The following is a 20,880-nucleotide window of genomic DNA, read 5'->3' as shown; positions in this document are numbered from 1 at the left end:
GTAGGTCAAAGGAGTACAACGTGATGGTATGGTTTACATATACCATGAAATGATTACCATAATAAGTTCTGCTAACATGTGTCTTCTTATATAGATACAGTAAAAAGACAAGAAAGGATAAAAGAAAAATAATTGTCTCCTTGTGATCAGAGCTATTAGGATTTACTCTCTTAACAACTTTCCTGTATATCATACAGCAGTGTTAGCAATAGTCATCATGTTGTAATTACATCCCTAATACTCATTTATCTTGTAACTGAACATTTGTAGATTTGACCATCTTTTCCCTCCCCTACCCCTGCCTGGTTACTATTTTTTAATTCTGTAACAAGATCTTCTGAAATGATATATTTTAAAAACTAAGTAAGCATATGGTATAGCATCTAGCCCACTGGTTATCCCTGGGTTGTGATGGGGGAAATGGACAGTGTTTGGAAGTCCAGGAATACGACATGGTGCTCCATCAAGGTTTGTGAAGGTGATACAAGGAGAGAGGCCAGGAATCAAGATTCGAAGATCTCCTGCAGTCCTCCCCTGCTCCAAACTGGTAATTCTGGGAGCATAAAATTGAAAATGGGAGTTTACAACAACTTCAATGGGCAAAATGTGACTAAGAAAGGATACACATTTGAGAAAATCAAGGAATCTTATGTCAAAATGTGGGCAAAATAGTGTAAAGACACAAAAGTGTGTGAATGAGAAGTAATATATAATACATGACAAACAAATCCACTTCAGAATAAACAAATGAGAAGATATTAGATATTTGGATTGAGAAACTGAGACCACTGACAAAAATTACTTTGTGTTATAATTCATTTTCTGCAATACATCTTCCATGTCCCTCCTTTAATTCTTCCTCTGTATTATAACATTTATGAGTTCATCCCCCCACCTTGGGTTTTAGCTCCTCTCATGTAACCATGAATCATACATCATTGTATTCTCGGGAATGGGAACATTGAAGTCTTTAAAAAATGTTTTTTCTTAAAAATAAATAATAATAAATTTTAAAACTTTTCTGTTTTTTCAGATTTTTCTCTGTACCTTTTTATATAAGGATGTTTAGTTCAAAACAAACAAAACAAGCAAACAAACAAGCAAACAAACTCTAGGTTTTAATCCCAATTAATTCTCTGTGAGATTTTAGGAAAATTAGTTAACAGCATTTTTGAGCCTTGGTTTGCATTCTCATATGATGATGACAATGGTGATGGTGATGGCTATTCATTATTTAGTTGCTGCTGTATGCCATGTGGTATAACAAATTTATGACCGATCTTTGTAGTAACCACTCAAGGTGTGTATTGTTATCTGTATTGTATAGAAGAGGACTCAGAGGCCCAGATAAAAAGTTAGGAAATATATATAGTTAATAATTTGAGAGCTAGCAATTGGACTACAAGTTCTGCCTTTAACACCCATGATACACCTTAGATTTTGCGCCCTAACACCATTTATAATATTCCTACAGGGTATGTCCCAGCTCTTCATCACTCCTCTCCTTTGTGTTTTTCTAATTTGGAAGACTTTATTTTTTTTTTTAATGCTTCTACATATGTTTATTTTTTTCTTTCTCCAAATGTTTATTTAAATTCCAGTTAGTTAACATACTGTATAATATTAGTTTCAGGTATAGAATGTAGTGATTCATCACTTACGTAAACACCCAGTGCTCGTCACAAGTGCCCTCCTTAATACCCATCACCCATTTAACCCATCTCCCTGCTTACCTCTCCTCCAGGAGCCCTCAGTTTCTTCTCTATAGTTAAGAGTCTGTTTCCTGGTTTGCTTCTATCTTCTTTTTTTCCCTCTATGTTCATCTGTTTGTTTTCTTAAATTCCACATATGCATGAAATCATATGGTATTTGCCTTTCTCTGACTGATTTATTTCACTTAGCATAATACTCTCTAGCTCCACCACATTGCAAATGGCAAGATTTCATTCTTTGCCACGTATTTTTGGCACGTATTTGCCAAAAATTTGCCACGTATTTGCATCCATTGTATATATATGCCACGTATTCTGTATCCATTCATGACATTTGTGCTCTTTCCATATGGAAAAGACTTTTCTTGAAGGAATAAATAAACTTATTTTCCATTTTACATCCTGCCTTTTCTCCTTTCCCCTCCTTTTTTCCTTTATCTTCCTTCTTTTTTTCTTTTTCTCTTGTTAGAATAGAAATCAAAACACCTGTGTTCCAGCCCTGGTTCAGATGCTAACTCTGTGGGTCACTGATATTTTACCCTATCAAAATAAGGTATAATAGGGTAAATATTACCCTATCAAAAAAGGGAATAATAGCACCTATCCTTCTCTAACTCACTGACAGAAATATCACATAAATTCTAGTGAAATCACACATGGGATATCAATCAAGAGAAAGGAATTAGATAAATCAAAGTTATTGTTTTGATAATTTTTATCTACTCACTAAACCATAGACTTGTCTACAAAATTAAGAAACAATTAGGAAAACCTAGAAATGAGTAAATAGGTGCAGCAAGGGAAGGGTGACAAACTCTCCAAGGGGTGTCCAAGGACCCATTAGTGCCCCATCAACTTGTTTTCCTTTCCTAGTTAAAAATATAGCATTACTCAGGGCACCTGAGTGGCTCAGTCGTTGACTATTTCAGCTCAGGTCATGATTTCATGGTTCATGGGATGGGGCCCCTAGTCAGGCTCCATGCTGACAATGCCCAGCCTTCTTGGGTTTCTCTCTCTCCTTCTCTCTCTGCCCTTCCCTGATTCGTGTACTTGTGCATGCACTCTCTCTCTCTCTCTCTTTTACTCTCTAAATAAATAAATAAATAAACAAACATTTATATATATATACACACACACACACACACACACATAGCATTAAATAGCATTATGTAGCATTAAATATATATGTATATACATATATACATATATATACATATATATTATGTAGCATTAAATATATATGTGTATATATACATATATATATATATATATATATATATGTATGTATATATATGATTACTCAAAACATTCTATGGAAAGCTAAGCAAAACTAACCCCAAATTGGACAATTGATCTCAGCATATGTCTGACTTTACCAAAGGCTCTGAAGGACTATAGCCCTTTGAAAAACCAAATTATTTACAGAAACAGCATTTTTCAACTTTGCTTAAAATAGGATTAGAAATAGTCCCTCCACCACCACCACTCCCTCCCCTCCAGCTTTTCTCATTCTGTTCTACATATAAAATATATTTGGGATCTGACTCTTCAGATAATATTAACAATTCTCTAACAGTTTTTTTTTTTCTAATGAGGTGGAGAGGTGTGTCCCTGCTTAGAAATTGCTACATTGCAATTCCAGATTTCTATGGAATCCTTCAATGGAAAGTTGACCTAACTAGTAATTGGCAAATACACATCATGAAAAAGAGAAATGGTAATAAGAGGAGAAAACTAAGGCATGCTTGGCTCAGAAGTCTTAGCCAGAATCACTCAGTATATGCAATAAAAAAATTAAAAGCAGGGGAAAGGTAAATGCTTTCCTGTAAAAATAAACCTGCTCGTTTGTGAAACAAAACAAAACTTTGGTTTATATGAGTCCTTGCTTCTCACAGATATTATAGGTGTTAAATCTTTGTATATGCTGTAGCAGTAACACAATTATATAGAAAAGTCCAAAGGGTAAGCTCCTTTCTCTATCAAACTTATAGATGTACACTGGTGTCTCATCAGAGCTCCAGACTTTAATATTGAACTGCATTCTTATTTTTATATATATATATATTTTTTAATATATGAAATTTATTGTCAAATTGGTTTCCATACAACACCCAGTGCTCATCCCAAAAGGTGCCCTCCTCAATACCCATCACCCACCCTCCCCTCCCTCCCACCCCCCATCAACCCTCAGTTTGTTCTCAGTTTTTAACAGTCTCTTATGCTTTGACTCTCTCCCACTCTAACCTCTTTTTTTTTTTCCTTCCCCTCCCCCATGGGTTTCTGTTACGTTTCTCAGGATCCACATAAGAGTGAAACCATATGGTATCTGTCTTTCTCTGTATGGCTTATTTCACTTAGCATCACACTCTCCAGTTCCATCCACGTTGCTACAAAAGGCCATATTTCATTTTTTCTCATTGCCACGTAGTATTCCATTGTGTATATAAACCACAATTTCTTTATCCATTCATCAATTGATGGACATTTAGGCTCTTTCCATAATTTGGCTATTGTTGAGAGTGCTGCTATAAACATTGGGGTACAAGTGCCCCTATGCACCAGTACTCCTGTATCCCTTGGGTAAATTCCTAGCAGTGCTATTGCTGGGTCATAGGGTAGGTCTATTTTTAATTTTCTGAGGAACCTCCACACTGCTTTCCAGAGCGGCTGCACCAATTTGCATTCCCACCAACAGTGCAAGAGGGTTCCCGTTTCTCCACATCCTCTCCAGCATCTATAGTCTCCCGATTTGTTCATTTTGGCCACTCTGACTGGCGTGAGGTGATACCTGAGTGTGGTTTTGATTTGTATTTCCCTGATAAGGAGCGACGTTGAACATCTTTTCATGTGCCTGTTGGCCATCCGGATGTCTTCTTTAGAGAAGTGTCTATTCATGTTTTCTGCCCATTTCTTCACTGGGTTATTTGTTTTTCGGGTGTGGAGTTTGGTGAGCTCTTTATAGATTTTGGATACTAGCCCTTTGTCCGATATGTCATTTGCAAATATCTTGTCCCATTCCGTTGGTTGCCTTTTAGTTTTGTTGGTTGTTTCCTTTGCTGTGCAGAAGCTTTTTATCTTCATAAGGTCCCAGTAGTTCACTTTTGCTTTTAATTCCCTTGCCTTTGGGGATGTGTCGAGTAGGAGATTGCTACGGCTGAGGTCAGAGAGGTCTTTTCCTGCTTTCTCCTCTAAGGTTTTGATGGTTTCCTGTCTCACATTCAGGTCCTTTATCCATTTTGAGTTTATTTTTGTGAATGGTGTGAGAAAGTGGTCTAGTTTCAACCTTCTGCATGTTGCTATCCAGTTCTCCCAGCACCATTTGTTAAAGAGACTGTCTTTTTTCCATTGGATGTTCTTTCCTGCTTTGTCAAAGATGAGTTGGCCATACGTTTGTGGGTCTAGTTCTGGGGATTCTATTCTATTCCATTGGTCTATGTGTCTGTTTTTGTGCCAATACCATGCTGTCTTGATGATTACAGCTTTGTAGTAGAGGCTAAAGTCTGGGATTGTGATGCCTCCTGCTTTGGTCTTCTTCTTCAAAATTACTTTGGCTATTCGGGCCTTTTGTGGTTCCATATGAATTTTAGGATTGCTTGTTCTAGTTTTGAGAAGAATGCTGGTGCAATTTTGATTGGGATTGCATTGAATGTGTAGATAGCTTTGGGTAGTATTGACATTTTGACAATATTTATTCTTCCAATCCATGAGCAGGGAATGTCTTTCCATTTCTTTAAATCTTCTTCAATTACCTTCATAAGCTTTCTATAGTTTTCAGCATACAGATCTTTTACATCTTTGGTTAGATTTATTCCTAGGTATTTTATGCTTCTTGGTGCAATTGTGAATGGGATCAGTTTCTTTATTTGTCTTTCTGTTGCTTCATTGTTAGTGTATAAGAATGCAACTGATTTCTGTACATTGATTTTGTATCCTGCAACTTTGCTGAATTCATGTATCAGTTCTAGCAGACTTTTGGTGGAGTCTATCAGATTTTCCATATATAATATCATGCCATCTGCAAAAAGCGAAAGCTTGACTTCATCTTTGCCAAATTTGATGCCTTTGATTTCCTTTTGCTGTCTGATTGCTGATGCTAGAACTTCCAGCACTATTGTAAACAACAGCGGTGAGAGTGGGCATCCCTGTCGTATTGAACTACATTCTTGACATCACTTCTTATATGTCTCAAAGACACCTTAAATTCAAACTCAATGTGCCCAAAAGCAAAATCATTATTTCCTTCACTCCTCAAAATTTGGTCTGCTTCCAGAAATCCCCAAGTGAATCAGTCCACCATCCATCCAGTTTTACCACTCAGAAACCTATCAAGAGTGACAGCATCTTCTTACTCTACTATTTCGATATATCACCAAGTCCTGCCCATTTTACCTCTTCAGTGTCCCTCAAAACATCTGCTCCCCTTCATCTCCAACACCACTACCCCCCCAACCCACTCTCACATGGACAACAGCCCTGGCCTCCAAGCACCCACTCTGTTTTTTATACATCTACTCTGGCCCCTACCAATCTGTTCTTCATACTTTAGCCAGAGTCATCATTTCAGAATACAAAACCAATCATGTCACAATGCATATCCTGTTTAAAAATCTTCAGATGTCTCCCTGTTGCTCTTGGGATCAGGACCAAACTCCTTAGAGCCATCTACAATGCTCTGCATGATCTCATCTCTACCTACCTCACCAGCTTCTATTCAGACTGCACTCTGTCTTACTAGGGAGAGAGGAAGGGAAGTAGACTTGCTTCCAGGGCATAATCTCCAAGAGTGACAACTTTCCAACAATTTTCTTTGAGATAATTTGTTGACAAGGCAGTCATTGTGACTGATGACATAATTACGGCAAAAACAAGACAAAAAGGCAAACAGAGAAAGTATATGCTTGCTCTAAACTTGACACAGCCAGCCTCAAGCACCCCAGCACCATCCCCACCCCAAAAAACATGCACATACATGTTATAAACCAGCCTTATCTATGCTCTTGCCATCTGTGCTCAGCCATGTTTCTCCTTCCTCAGGACCTTGCAGTGCAGATAATAATCAAACCACTGACTTGTCTGACTTCTAAGCTAGTGTACTTTCCGCCATTTCATCTTGTCCAACAAGAAGTGTTTCTCTATGTAAATTTAGACATTCTAATGACAAAACTCAAACATACCCAATATTTTTAGAAAAAGCTGAAAGTATGCTCTATTCAGTTTCTTTTCTAATGTAAAATTTCAAATGCATTGAAAACAAAATAGACAATAACCCTCCGTATGCATATCCCCCACACTCAAGAATTGTAAACATTTGCCATTATATCTTCTATTCCTTTTTGCTTTTCTTTGATGAAGCATTTTTAATAAAATCTAAGATGACATATCATTCTACCCATTTTTTAGTTATCTAAAAAAATATGGACACTTTCTTATGTAACCATAAGGCTATTCTTACAATTAACAAAATTAACAATAGTTTTTTGGTATCATTTAATATCCAGTCTATGATCACATTTCCACAATTGTCTCAAAAATCTCTTTTTATCATTCATTTACTGTGTTTGAATCATGATCTAAACAAGGTCCACATATTATATTTACTTATTATGTCTCAAACATCTCCCTTTTTCTCCCCTGTGTCATTGGCTTATTACAGAAACCAGGTCAATTGTCCTGTATAATGTCCCATATTCTGGATTTATCTTATTCCCTGTGATACCATTTAACCTGTTCCTCTCTCCCCTCTTCTTATAAACTGTAAATTAGTTCTAAAGCCTTGCTTAGACCAAGGTTCAAGTTTTTAGCAAGAATGTTTTATAGGTAGAGCTGTGTGCTTCAAATTGCATCTTATTAAGAAACTCACAGGGCTCACTGTCTCACTTTTAATTTTCTTTAATGTTTTATTTATTTTTTGAGAGAGACAGAATGCAAGCAGGGGAGGGGCAGAGAGAGAGGGAGACACAGAATCTGAAGTAGGCTCCAGGCTTTGAGCTATCAGCACAGAACCCGATGCAGGGCTCGAACCCACAAACTGTGAGATCATGACCTGAGCCAAAGTTGGATGCTTAACTGACTGAGCCACCCAGGAGCCCCCTCACTGTCCCAATTTTAATGATACTAAGTATCATTTTATTTTTATCATTATTAATGAAGATTGATAAATTCAACAAATGTTTACCAAATACCTAGCATGAGCCAGATATATTTCCAGGCTTGGGCATAAAGAAGTAAATATAATAGCAAGGTCCCTGCCTTCATGAAGCTTCCATATCTTATCATTTTAATATTTGATCTACAGATTCTTTTTAATGTTAGTGTTCACTGTTTAATATGAATTTTATGTTTAAATCATACATATAAATATATGTATTTGCATGTACATGTGTAAAATCACATACACACATCTTTTATCTATTTCTCATACTTATTAGATGTTGCCTGATTTGGGGGCTATCTTTCCAGGCCATAACTCAAGTCCCATTTGGTGAGAACTGGCCCTCCCCACAAATTTGTAGTAAATGGCCTGTCCCCTTGACCATACATGGTTGAATGAGGAATGGACACCTGACCGGACATAGCCAATCACAATCGCTCTTGAGAATGGTAAGCAGAGAGACACTGCAAGTGAGAATAGTGGCGTGGGTTCTGACAGATTTCTAACTTCTGGTCACTTCCTTTCCATATAACCTTATTTAATGATCAACTTCTTTTTGGATTTCATAGTCTATCTCTGTGTTTTTTTCCCCTTTCCTTTTTTGGCTAAGCTACTCCCAGTTATTTTCTGTTACTGGCAATCAAAAGAACCTTACAACATTGACTGTGATCCAGTGTGTGAGAAAGATCAGATGTCATCGACAAATAATGTCTTTTATTTTAGGTGAACACTTTTTTAATGCTTTTGAACATAAGCCTTTCAGCCAGGCCTGTGTGTAAATTTAGTAAGCTGCAGCCCACTGAGTTAATTGATAGTTACTACATTCAACACCATCCCTGCCAAAAAGCTGCCACCCTAGCTTGCCAAGGTGTTTCCCTTCCCGCTATGAATTCCCATCCCTACAGTCATTCTTTTTATGGAACAATAAAGATTAAAGCATTATCTTCAGATGTCAGATATGCATTACCATACAGAGGAAGTGGGATACTAAAAGGAGGACCGTAGACCTTCCCCCTTTCCTTTCATTTAACATACCTGAATAATTTATCAACTTAGCAAACTGACATCAAATTTCAATAAAATGTACATGAGATTAGTGTCCAACATCACTAATCATCAGGGAAGTGCAAATCAAAACCACAATGAGATATTTATGCCTGTTAGGATGGCTCTTACGAAAGGATAAAAAGTGTTGGTAAGAATGTGGAGAAAAGGGAATCTTTGTATACTGTTGGTGGGGATGTAAATTGGTGCAGTCACTCTGGAAAACAGTATGGAGGTTTCTTTAAAAATTAAAAATTTTCATAATGATTCAGTAATTCTACTTTTGGGTATATACCCAAAGGAAATGAAATCAGTATCTCGAAGAGATATCTGTATCCCCATGTTTATCATAGCATTATTCACAATATTCAAGACATAGGAAAAAACCTAACAGTCTATCAACAGATGAATGGATAATGAAAATGTTTTACACACACACACACACACACACACACACACACACACCCAGGAATATTATTCAGCCACAACAAAGAAAACAATCCTGCCATTTGCATCAACATGAATGAAACTGTAGGACAATTAGCTAAGTAAAATAAGCCAGACACAAAAATACAAATACCGTAGGTTCTCACTTATATATGGGAATACAAAAAAAGGCTCTATCTCTTGGAACCAGAAAGTAGGAAGGTGGTTGCCAGGGGCTGGGGGTGGGGAGAAATGAGGTGATGTTGGTCAAAGGGTACAAACTTTCAGTTATAAGATGAAGTGAGATCTACTGTACAGAATGAGAGTTATAGCTAATAGCACTGTACTGTAGGGGCACTGGGTGTCTCAGTTGGGTAAGCTTCCAACTTCAGCTCAGGTCATGATCTCATGGTTTGTGAGCTCGAGCCCCACATCAGGCTCTGTCTGTGCTGACAGCTCAGAGCCTGAAGCCTGTTTTGGATTCTGTGTCTCCCTCTCTCTCTGCCCCTCCCCCAATCATGCTCACTCGCACGCTCTCTCTCTCAAAAATAAATAAGCATTTAAAAAGTGAAAAAGCGTATTTAAAAAAAATAATACTGTACTGTATACTTGAAATCTGCTAAGAAAGTAAATCTTAAGTGTTCTCACCACACACACAAATAATAACTATGTGAGGTGACAGATGCGTGAATTAACTTTCTTGGCATAATTATTTCTCAATGGATATATATATTAAATCATCGTGTTGTACACCTTAAATATATACATTTTAAGTTGTTAATTATAACTCAAAAAAGCTGGAAAAGTAAAAGAAAAAAGAAACAAAAGGTGACAACCACAAGTGCTGGCAAAAATGTGGAAAAACTGGATCATCCATGCATTCATTGCTGGTAAGAATGTAAAATGGTATAGCCACTCTAGAAAACAGTTCGGCAGTTTATTCTAAAAACTAAACATAAAACTATCATACTACCCAGCAATTACACTCCTGAGCATTTATTGCAGAGAAATAAAAACTTATGCTAACACAAAACCTATATACAAAAGTTGATAGCAGCTGTATTCATAATAGCCAAAACCCAGAAATAATGTAGATATCCTTCAATGGATGAATGGTTAAACAAATGGTTGTAAATCCATAGTATGGAATATTATTTAGCAATTTTAAAAAGAACAAACTATTAAAAAAAGAATAAATTATTGATAGAACAACCTGAATGACTCTCCAGAGAATTTTGCTAAGTGAAAAAAAAGTAATCTCAGAAGTTTACATACTGTATGGTTCCGTTCATGCAACATTCTTGAAATGAAAAATTATAGAGATGAAGAACAGATTGGTGGTTGCCAGGCAGGGGAGCACTGAAGGAAAGAGAGTGTGGTTTTTAAAGGAAAGCATGATAAATCCTGTTGGTAATGGAAATGTTCTGTACCTTGATTGCATTCTGGTACTATAGTTTTGCAGGATGCTACCATCGAAAGAAACTGGGTAAAAGGTATATGGGACCTCTCAGAATTATTTCCTATAATTGTATATAAATCTAAATTTATCTCAAAATAAAGAGCTTACTAAAAGAAAAAAATTTTTTTCAATAAAAAGAGAGAGTGAGGCCATGCCAATAATTATACCTTGAGAAGTTAGAGGGCAGGAAGGGGAAAGGGTGTTGATGATTAAAGAGTGGAGTATGAAATTCTTGTTTACAAATTATGACTCTACACCATATGAATGTTATCAGTATTCATCTACCACCAGTAATGGTGTTTGTATTGCCAGCTGATAGGCAGGTGATCCAGTTCTAAAATCCCATTTTACACTCTGCTTGATTAGAGTGTTCATAGTATCAGCTGTCTAGGTTAGGTTTCCTAGGAAATAGACTCTGACATGGTGATTCGTGCAAGGCATTTTACCGGGAGTAGCCTCAGGAACATACCTGAAGGGAGTGAGGGGAAAAAGTTCAGGCAGAGGAAGAAATTGATCTGTGATATAGTCACAACTGAGGTCTTAGTCCCACAGGAAACTCTGGAGTTGAGATAGTCCTTCAGAGTTGCCCTAAACTGAAGCAAGAGAGTCAGGCCTTTCTACTCTCTAAACAATTTTTATTTATTCATTTATTTAAATTCAAGTTCATTTACATACAGTGTAGTCTTGGCTTCAGGAGTAGAACTCAGTGATTCATCTCTTTCATGACACCCAGCGCTCATCCCAACAAGTGACCTCCTTAATGCCCATCACCCATTCAACCTATCCCCCTACCCACTTCCCCTCCAGCAACCCTGTTTGTTCTCTGTATTTAAGAGTCTCTTATGGTTTGCCTCCCTCTCTGTATTTGTCTTATTTTTGCTTCCCTTTCCCTCTGTTCATCTGTTTTGTTTCTTAAATTCTACATATGAGTGAAATCATATGGTATTTGTCTTTCTCTCATTTTTTTTTTCACACACACACATGCTTTATTGAATTCAGTTGTAGACTGACCTGTACACAAAATGCTGTGACAGGAGTGACGGCCTCAGGCCATGGACGACTGCTAGTACCCTCCATAACCTTTCATCATTTCTGAAATTGCTTGGAAAACCACCAGTGAGCCAGTGAAGAAAAGAATGATGAACGTAAGGGTGAGAAGGAGGCCCAAGACCAGGGCCCAGATGTTCAGGCACTTGGCGGTGGAGGCATAGGTCTGGGCCCCGATCACGTCACCCACCATCTTCCGGTCCCTAGACTTCACGGAGTAGGCAAAGGCCACGAAGCCCAGGCAGCACCAGTTCATGAAGATTGTGTTGAACAGGGACCAGACGATGTGGTCGGGCACGGACGTCTCAGTCTGGATGTTGATCACGGTGGTGGCCATGGGAGCTGGGCTCTGGGGCCTCCCGAGTACCGCCACCTCATGCTCCTCCTTGAGTATCTCATAACTTGGGGGGACACCAGTGTGGGTGCCAGGAAGGAAGGGCTGAGCATTGCGGTTCATGGTGCGAGACGGAGATGTTGCGGTCCGGATGCTGGGGCTGCTTCTGTCTTTCTCTCATTGACTCATTTCATTTAGCATAATACACTCTAGTTCCATCCATGTTGTTGCAAATGTCAAGATTTCATTCTTTTTCATTGCTGAATAGTATTCCAGTGTGTGTGTGTGTGTGTGTGTGTGTGTGTGTGTATACATATATACCACGTGTTCTTTATCCATTCATCAGTCAGTGGACATTTGGGCCCTTTCCATAATTTGGCTATTATTGATAGTGCTGCTATAAACATTGGGGTGCATGTGCCCCTTGGAATCAGTATTTTTGTATCCTTTGGATAAATTCTTAGTAGTGCAGTTGCTAGATCATAGGGTAGTTCTATTTTTAATTGTTTGAAGAACCTCCATACTGTAGTCATTAGATACATGCTGTGGGTCTGGAAGTTACAGGGATGAGTGCTCTGGTCATGAGGAAGGGATCTAGGCAGCACACCACAGCATCCATTACATCAAATTTCTACAAAAAGCAATGATATGGGGGGAAATGGAGGGAGCCTATTATAGAGTAAGAGATTTAAAAGGCAGAATGACTAAATGTAATGTGTGGGCTTTGCTTTGATCTTCATGCACACAAACCAACCATAAAAAAGCATCTTTGAGATAACTGGGGAAAATTTTGCATGTGGAATGAATAGTAGAGGAAATTATGTCATTATTATTGGTTTTGTTACATGTGATAATGGCATCATGGCTATGTAAAAAAAAAGTCTTGCCTGCTTGAGATGCAGACTAAGATAAAGGTGAAATGACATGATGTCTGGAATTTGCATGAAACTATTTCAGGAAAATAGTAGAGGAGGGAAGAATTATAACAAGATCCAAAAAATGTTGATAATTATTAAAGCTGAGTGGTAGGTCATAAACATTCATTCTGCTATTCTCTCCACATTTGCTTAAAACTCCATAATAAAAATATTTAAGGACATGTAATGGGTAATCGTGGTGTGCCACCAACCATTGCCCCCAAGCACTGCCAGATCTATTGCTGCCACTGGAGCCACAGGTTCCCTTCCATGGTGTTTCTCAAGGTAGAAAATTATGTCCAAATTTAAAATACTAGATAGGAATTTTGGGGAGAGTCTAACTCTTTAGAACACAACTAGAACTATCAAACACTACTAAAGACAAAACTTTTCTGTATATTGTTCATCAAATGATACCCAGAGCCTAGCACACTGGTTGGCCCAGCATAGGTGATGAATAAATGTGGAAATTAAGATGCAAGAAATATTCTCTGGCTTCTCCTTCCTGTCACCACCCACCACTCCCTTAGCTTGTTTCTATCCTTTGGACTCTCTGGATTCTATTAGAATCTGTGCCCAATGGAACAGGGTCATGAGTTCCTGCTGTCTTGTTTTTGGCCTTGTATGAGCATTGGTGCCTCATATGCAACTCTTACTCTTATTGCTATCATCAATAATGACCTCCTCCTCTTCAAAAACAACTCCCCTTCCAAGTGGGTGTTCCACATAAGTGAAATGTTGGATAGGAGCAGTAATAGGTAAAACATGTTTCAGAGAAAGCAAGACAGCAGGAAGTTGGGGAGGGGAAAGCTGAGCTCTACTGCAACCGGGTAGAGAAACAGGGAGGAAAGAGAAAGGGAGTGAAATCAGGGCAGATTCAAAAATTCTGAAGATCTGCGGGAAAAAGCGTCAGACTTCTGGCCAGGAACTGAAGTGTATGTCTGCAAAATATGTATAGCCAAGTAACTAACTGCTTCAACATCCCAATATCCTTTCTCTAGGCCCCATAAGAGCGGTTTTCCCACACCTTCCACCCCCCTTTCCTCAGCAAAGTCCAAAATCAGCAGTCAGTGTTGACATCAATGTGCAAAGGGCTAGAGCCCCAGGTAAAACAAAAGACGCCTGCAAAAAGGCAAATGAGAAAGGAACTCAAGGAAAGTTCACGATGGAAAAATAAACACAGGCAAAACAAACATCCACAGAGAGGAGAGAGAGGGAAACCAAAAAGACAAGATCAGCCAGAAAAAATAAGAACAAAAACAATGAGAAAAGCCAAGAACAGGAAAAAAAATAAAAAAGGATGAACTAAAATAAAATACAGGCATAATCCTCCAAAGAGAAGTGTAGGAAAAGACAAGGACAGAATTAGCACTGGCGGGGTGGGGACGGGGGGCAGGCACCGAGTTAAAAGCTTTTGCACATATTGTCTCAATCTTCACACCATTGTGAAGAGTGAATGTTGGTAATAACCATTTTGCAGAGGTAAAAGTAGAGGCTTAGACTTTTAAGTTATTTGTCTAAAGCTATACAGATAGAAAATGGTGGAGCAGAATTTGAACACCATTCTGCTCATTTCAAAACATACATTGTCTCACAGGCTATCTTAGGTTTGAAAGTATGACAAATACGACTTCTAAATTTGGTTGAACACATTCATTAGTAGTAATAGCTATGTGTTCAATTGCTCCCTAATTTGGGATCATTTCTTGAAACAGATCCTGAACATTTTTATTTCGTCAAAAATATTTTCCTTTACAACTCACTCAAACTCCTACATTTGATGTAGAAATCTCTCCCCTCAGAGATAAACCATCTAATTATATCCAAACAGCTAAGGTAAAAGGAGACAGCACTACCTGCACCTATTCAGGTGACTCTAAAGCTGTTTCGTTTTGTTTTAATTCCATTGAGTCCAATCTAAGAAGGCTTAAAATTACAGAGAGAAAGGGTCAGGGCCAGCAGGACACTGAAACTGTCTCCAATATGAAAACATCCTTGATGCTAAGGATTAGAGAGTGTGGATCTGGTGTGGGTGTGATGCATCTTATATCCCCATTAGATCATAAGTTTCTGGAGAGCAAGTTCTCATATACTGCACCTTTATTTGTCCTTAAAATCCACAGTTACTCAAAGAGTAGTCAAATAACTAAATGAATATTGGGTGTTTTAGCTTTGTGCATTTGGGCAGTGTCGAGACACCCTTTTCCTTTTGAAAAGTAAAGTTGCTTTTAAATTTCATTTTTAATTCTAGGAGAGGGAAATCAGGACAATGGCTAACTTTTGGAACTAAACTAGCTTCATTTTTAGCAAAAAGGAAAGTAGTGAAGGGGGCCCTTAGGAGATATCAGGAAGAAGTGCCAATCTGACAGCAGTCACAGGATATTGGTTCTTTATCCCTTAGATTTCTTCCCTACCAATTTTTCAGTGTGTTCCCAACCTTCAGAGTTCTTTTATTTTATATTTAGTAGTATAGGACACATAAGTAGGATACAGAGTCTGTGCAGACAAATGACTAGCAAGTCTGGTCTTCCAGTGAGAATTCTTGAGCCTGTGGAAGTTTAGATCCTTCCACAAAGAGCCCCTTCTCCAACATGACTTTACAGGCCCCTTAGATTTACTGGCTGAGCTCAGAATACAGTGTTGATTTTCCTGGTTCATAAAGCCAGGCAGAGTTCCTGTTGCCAGACAGGTGTATTTGTTTTTGAATGATAAGAACATTCACTTGCTCTCAGTTTAGGCTAATAATAAACACTTTAGACATCCTTCTAAGTCTGAAAGAGAGGAAAGAATAAAAAAGAAACTCTCAGACAACAAAGTCTGTTAATGAACTCCTATTCCTTAGAGAACATATGGCCTTGTACAAGAGGTAGGTGCTTGCTGGCTAACCTTTCTGGCAAGCAAACCCTCTGCATATTGCTTTTGAAAACTCTCTCCCATCAATAAAGGCCTGAGGTTGGTTTAAGCTAATTAAAAAGAGAGGAGATTTTGAATGTCAGGAGAAATAGAATAATTAAAACAAGAGTATATTGGCCCTAAAAAGAAACCAGAGAGAGTCAGTGCCAGTGAGGAAACCTTTTCCACCACTTTTAGCCCAGCAGGCTGAAAACATGCTGCCTGTGACAGTGGAGGTGTGATAAAATCAACAGTAGCAAAAGCAGACACAGTGAGGTAACCAGGGAAAAATACATGTAACAAAGGAAAATTCAAGAAGAATGAAAACAAAACAATTTTGCTTGTCCTTCAGACAGCTTAAAAACCTAATCCTTAAAACAAGGTGGTTTAGAAAGTGATGTACAGGGGTGCCTGGGTGGCTCAGTTGGTTAAGTGTCTGACTCTTGATTTCAGCTCAGGTCATGATCTCACGGTTCGTGAGTTCGAGCTTGGCACCAGGCTCTGTGCTGACACCTCGGAGCCTGGAGCCTGATTCAGATTCTGTGTCTCCCTTTCTCTCTGCCCCTCCCCTGCTCATGCTCTGTCTCTCTCTCAAAAATAAATAAACATTAAAAAATAATAATAATAATAAATTTTTAAAAAGTATTTAGGGGTAAAGTGTCTACAACCTACTTAAATAGCTCAGAGATAGATATCTAGATAGATAGATAGATAGATAGATAGATATGTGTATGTGTATATGTATATGTGTATATAGGAATTTATATATATATATACATGTGTGTATATACCTATTAACATGTATTTAATGGTTTTGTATATAGAATGAAAGATAAGGCAAAGCATGTAAATAATTTATTGAAACTTAATGGGGGAGTTGTGAGGTATTATTCTTTCTCTTTTTCTGTATGCTGAGATTTTTCATGATTAAAAACTTAAAAATATGAATAGAAAAAAAGAAAAATGTAAAGAAAGAGAAGCGGGTGGGGGAAGGAAGGAAGGAAGCAAGTCTTCCTTAAGACCCTGAAAGATGTGGGTTTAGCTGGTTTGATCATTCTGGAAACTTTAATGGTCAATAATAGCTCATAACATTACATTTTAACCATCCCATGTCCAATTATTGTAGTTTACACAATCCCTTTATGATCATCTGATACTACCTTCCCTGGACTTCTCCATGAACTTTCACAAAGAACCTTCTCTTTCAGAGTCGTCCAAAGTTTAGCTGCAAGGCTCTCTACAGCTAATTACTCCATGGGTCTGGTTTGTAGATGAGCTCTGCCTTAGCCAGAGTATTTCACATCTGCTCTTTTGTGCAGTTACAGGGTATCCTCTTATTGTTGACCACCTGTCTTCAGTTAGTTAAGGTAGATATTGTTGACTGGATGACCCAGTCAGCACATGTGAAAATATGTTCTTCTGGATAAGTTCTTGTTTTCTGCATAAAATGGGCCTTTTCACCACTTTGCCCCTAAGCCTTAGCTCCTTTTTTCCTTCTGCCTGAATGGAATACAAACATGAATGATGTCTGGAACCACAGCAGCCATCTTAAGATCCTAAGGTTACCATAATAAGAATGTGGAATGGAAAGAAGAAAAAAGTCTAGGTTCCTGATGGCATCAGTGAACCACCAACCAGTCTCAACAAATAACACCCTGTAAGACTGAAACCTTGTAGAAGGATTTTCCATAATGTGAAGCCAAAAGCATGTCCAATTGACCTGATGGATTTGCCACCTCCTAGTAGATTTGGTCCTGGCATAATTGGAGTCACTCCCAGCCTCATATTCCTCACTGATGATGCCCTAATCAGAACTTGGGCTGCCACAGGTTGTCTTTCATGTGTCACATTTTCCCCACTGTAATGGGGGACACGTCTGAGGCTCTGAGCTTGACTTTTTTTTTTTCTTTTCTTTTCTTTTCTGTTCTTTTCTTTGAATTCTTATTCTGAAAGTACATGATTTTTTTCAAATTATTGGGTTGGGCCAGACTCTTTAAGAGTAGGCAACCTTGCTATTTTTACCCCTAGAGAATTATCCAAATATTGAGCTGAAGAATAGAATGCAGTCTATGAGTGCTGGTAAGTGCAGCCATGAAATCTTTCAAGAAATAAATCTTCTTGTGGCCTGTAGAAACATCTGGAGACTCTGGGAGAAGAATCCTGGTATTCTTATTAGACAGAAGATAGGGAGAAAATACATACTTTGGTTTTTTAAACTTCCAAAGAACAGTTTAAGTAAATAAGGTTCAGCTAGTAATTGGGTAGTAATTAGCTAGTAATTGCGCTAAAGTGCAAACCAAGACAGAACAACTTTCTTTACCCTTAGTCTGTAGGCCTCAGCTTTGGACTGGGCCCCAAAATGCTTTCTGTTTTGGAAACCCCAAATCATACAAAATTCAGTAGGTCTGGGGTTTGAACATATGAATAAAACAAGCCAAGTTTCCGCCTGACCTTGGCTAACCTTGAAATCGATCATTCTTCCAGTGCTGGTCTGGCTAACAGTGAAACTTGTGGTTTCATCTTGGTTTTACCACAAAACTTTGTGATGAAACACTAAGACCCACTGAGTTTTGCACTTCCATTCCTGTCTTGTTTCAAAATCTTTTTGCAAAATCTGATGACTTCTATAGCATATGACTGTGTAAATCTTTAATTTCTCTTCTGTTCCACAGAAGCTCAGAATGAAATTTCTGCCCAGCAACATTTTTGGAGAACCCAATTATGAAAAAGCAGAAAATGCTAAAATCCATTTAGTGTAAAATGAGGAAATTTCTAAGATATGATGCAAATCTACATGATAGTACTATTAGACCAACTATAACAACAATTCAATTTGAAAGTCACATTTGAAAAAATTTCTGGGGGTTGCATATTATGGGATAGAGTTGCTAGAGGACAGAAGCCCAAAAATTGATATATGTCCCAGAATAAGAGTACAAGAAACATGTAACTGGTATATTATCCTGAAGGGTCCTGAGAAGCCAAAAATCTGAACATGCAATCATTAGCAAAGTCAACATATGTCAATCTCATGAGCTGATTGTACCATTGTAGGTATAAGAAGTAACATCTCCATTCTGTGTTCTGGCTTGGCATTGATGTAGGTACAGACAAGCGTGCTAAATATCATGTAATCTCATACAATATAGATTCTTTTTTTATTAAGGTATATTTGACACATAACATATTAGTTTCAGGTGTTCAACATGATTCTGCATTCATATATATTGCAAAAATAAGTCTAGAGGCACGTGGGTGGCTCAGTTGGTTAAGTGTCTGACTCTTGGTTTTGACTTGGGTCATGATCCCAGGGTCGTGGGATTGAGCCCCACATTGGGCTCTATGCTAATTGTGGAGCCTGCTTAGGATTCTCTCTCCTTCAGTCCCTCTACCCCACTCATGTTATCCCTTCTTAAAAAAAAGGCTAGTCAACGTCCACAATATAGATTCTTCATTTTTTAGAAAAAATTTTAAGTAGGCTTCATGCCCAACACAGACCCCAATGCAGAACTTGAACTCATGCCCCTGAGATCAAGAACTGAGCTGAAATCAAGAGTCAGACACTTAACCGACTGAGCCACCCAGGTGCCCCTCAATATAGAATCTTGTCAAGCACCCATCATTTTTCCATAAAATCTGAATTCCAGCACCATGGTGTTATAGTCCTGAGCTGCACATAACCAGAAATAAAAATAAAAAGCTCACTCTGCCTTGAGCCCCTTCCAAATCTGAATCCTATTTTGTAGGTTTAAAAATTTTAGCCACAAAAATCCATTAACCAACTTTGGAACAAAGGAAGAGAATTTTTGTTTTAGCCCAAAAGACTCTTGTGAATTATGCATGATGTTTTTCCAGCGCTAGGAAAAGGGAGCCAGGGCAGGAGAAATACATGCCACCAGCTTCTATAAAATTCTAAAAGCAGATAACTGGTCTCATCATGTCAAGAACATACTAAAGACAATCCTTGGGTCAGTTATAACCTAGGGACCAACTTTTTTTTTTAAGAGCTTTTTATTGAACAGGTTACAGAGGAGGTTTAACTAAAAAGACCAAAGCCCATGTCATCATCAGACTCCTCAGATTCTTCTTTCTTTGCTTCTACTTTCTTCTCCTCAGCTGGAGCAGCAGTGGTGGAAGAAGCAGGTCCTCCTGCTGGGGCAGATCCACCAGCCCTTACATTGCAATGAGGCACCCGATGTTGACATTGACCAGGGCCTTTGCAAACAAGCTTAGTCAGAAAGGTTCAACATTTATACCTGCTGCTTGAATGAGGGCATTGATCTTATCCTCCATGACTGTCACCTCATCATCATGCTGGATGAGGGCTGAGCAGATGCAGGTGAATTCCTAGACCGAGGCCATGGACAGAGGCCACTGTGCTGAGCTGGCACAGTGCTAGTCGCTGAATGAAGTGAGGGCCTCACCCCAAAGCAGCCTTAGCTTCCTCGGAAGGACAGAGCACCTTAGCAGCAGCTGAGAAAAGGCCCAACTTTAAACTTTCTGCAAAAATGATTAAAAATTTTAAATTTCTGCAAAAGTGATTCAAAATAACCCCAGGAGGGGCACCTAGGTAGCTCAGTCGGTTAAACATCTGACTTCAGGTCCGGTCATGATCCCCCTGGTCTGTGAGTTCAAGCCCCATGTCGGGCTCTGTGCTGACGGCTCAGAGCCTGGAGTCTGCTTTGGATTCTGTGTCACTGCCCTTCCCCCATTCACACTCTGTCTCTCTCTGTCTCTCAAAAATGAATAAACGTTAAAAAATTAAAAAAAAAAACAAAAACAAGGAGGGTAGATGATTGTCCCTTTCCAAGGGCCTCTTTCCCCCTACCTTCTCCTAGGTAACTAGCATGAAAACAATGCTATGCAATTTTCATGTCCTTCCCAAGGACCAAACTGGA

At 38.5% G+C, this 20,880-nt stretch overlaps 1 protein-coding gene and 1 pseudogene across 1 annotated transcript; both read right to left on the bottom strand.

Moving 5' to 3' along the window:
• Positions 1-11,745: 11,745 nt before the first annotated feature.
• Positions 11,746-12,339, bottom strand: LOC125908743 (interferon-induced transmembrane protein 3-like). Its single transcript, XM_049611536.1, has one exon. The coding sequence runs from the start codon at positions 12,294-12,296 to the stop codon at positions 11,856-11,858; it is 441 nt and encodes a 146-aa protein (XP_049467493.1). The 5' UTR covers positions 12,297-12,339; the 3' UTR covers positions 11,746-11,855.
• A 7,644-nt stretch (positions 12,340-19,983) lies between these two features.
• On the bottom strand, positions 19,984-20,344 carry LOC125908744 (60S acidic ribosomal protein P1-like; annotated as a pseudogene).
• Positions 20,345-20,880: the final 536 nt, after the last annotated feature.

The sequence above is a fragment of the Panthera uncia genome, assembly GCF_023721935.1.
Source record: "Panthera uncia isolate 11264 chromosome B3 unlocalized genomic scaffold, Puncia_PCG_1.0 HiC_scaffold_1, whole genome shotgun sequence".
NCBI lineage: Eukaryota > Metazoa > Chordata > Mammalia > Carnivora > Felidae > Panthera > Panthera uncia.
The sequence above is the reverse complement of the archived record's forward strand: the minus strand, read 5'-3'. Positions and strand labels throughout refer to the sequence as shown.

What these genes read in the sequence shown, in the direction of transcription:
- LOC125908743 (XM_049611536.1), bottom strand. Translation starts at nt 12,296, where the DNA reads ATGAACCGCAATGCTCAGCCCTTCCTTCCTGGCACCCACACTGGTGTC.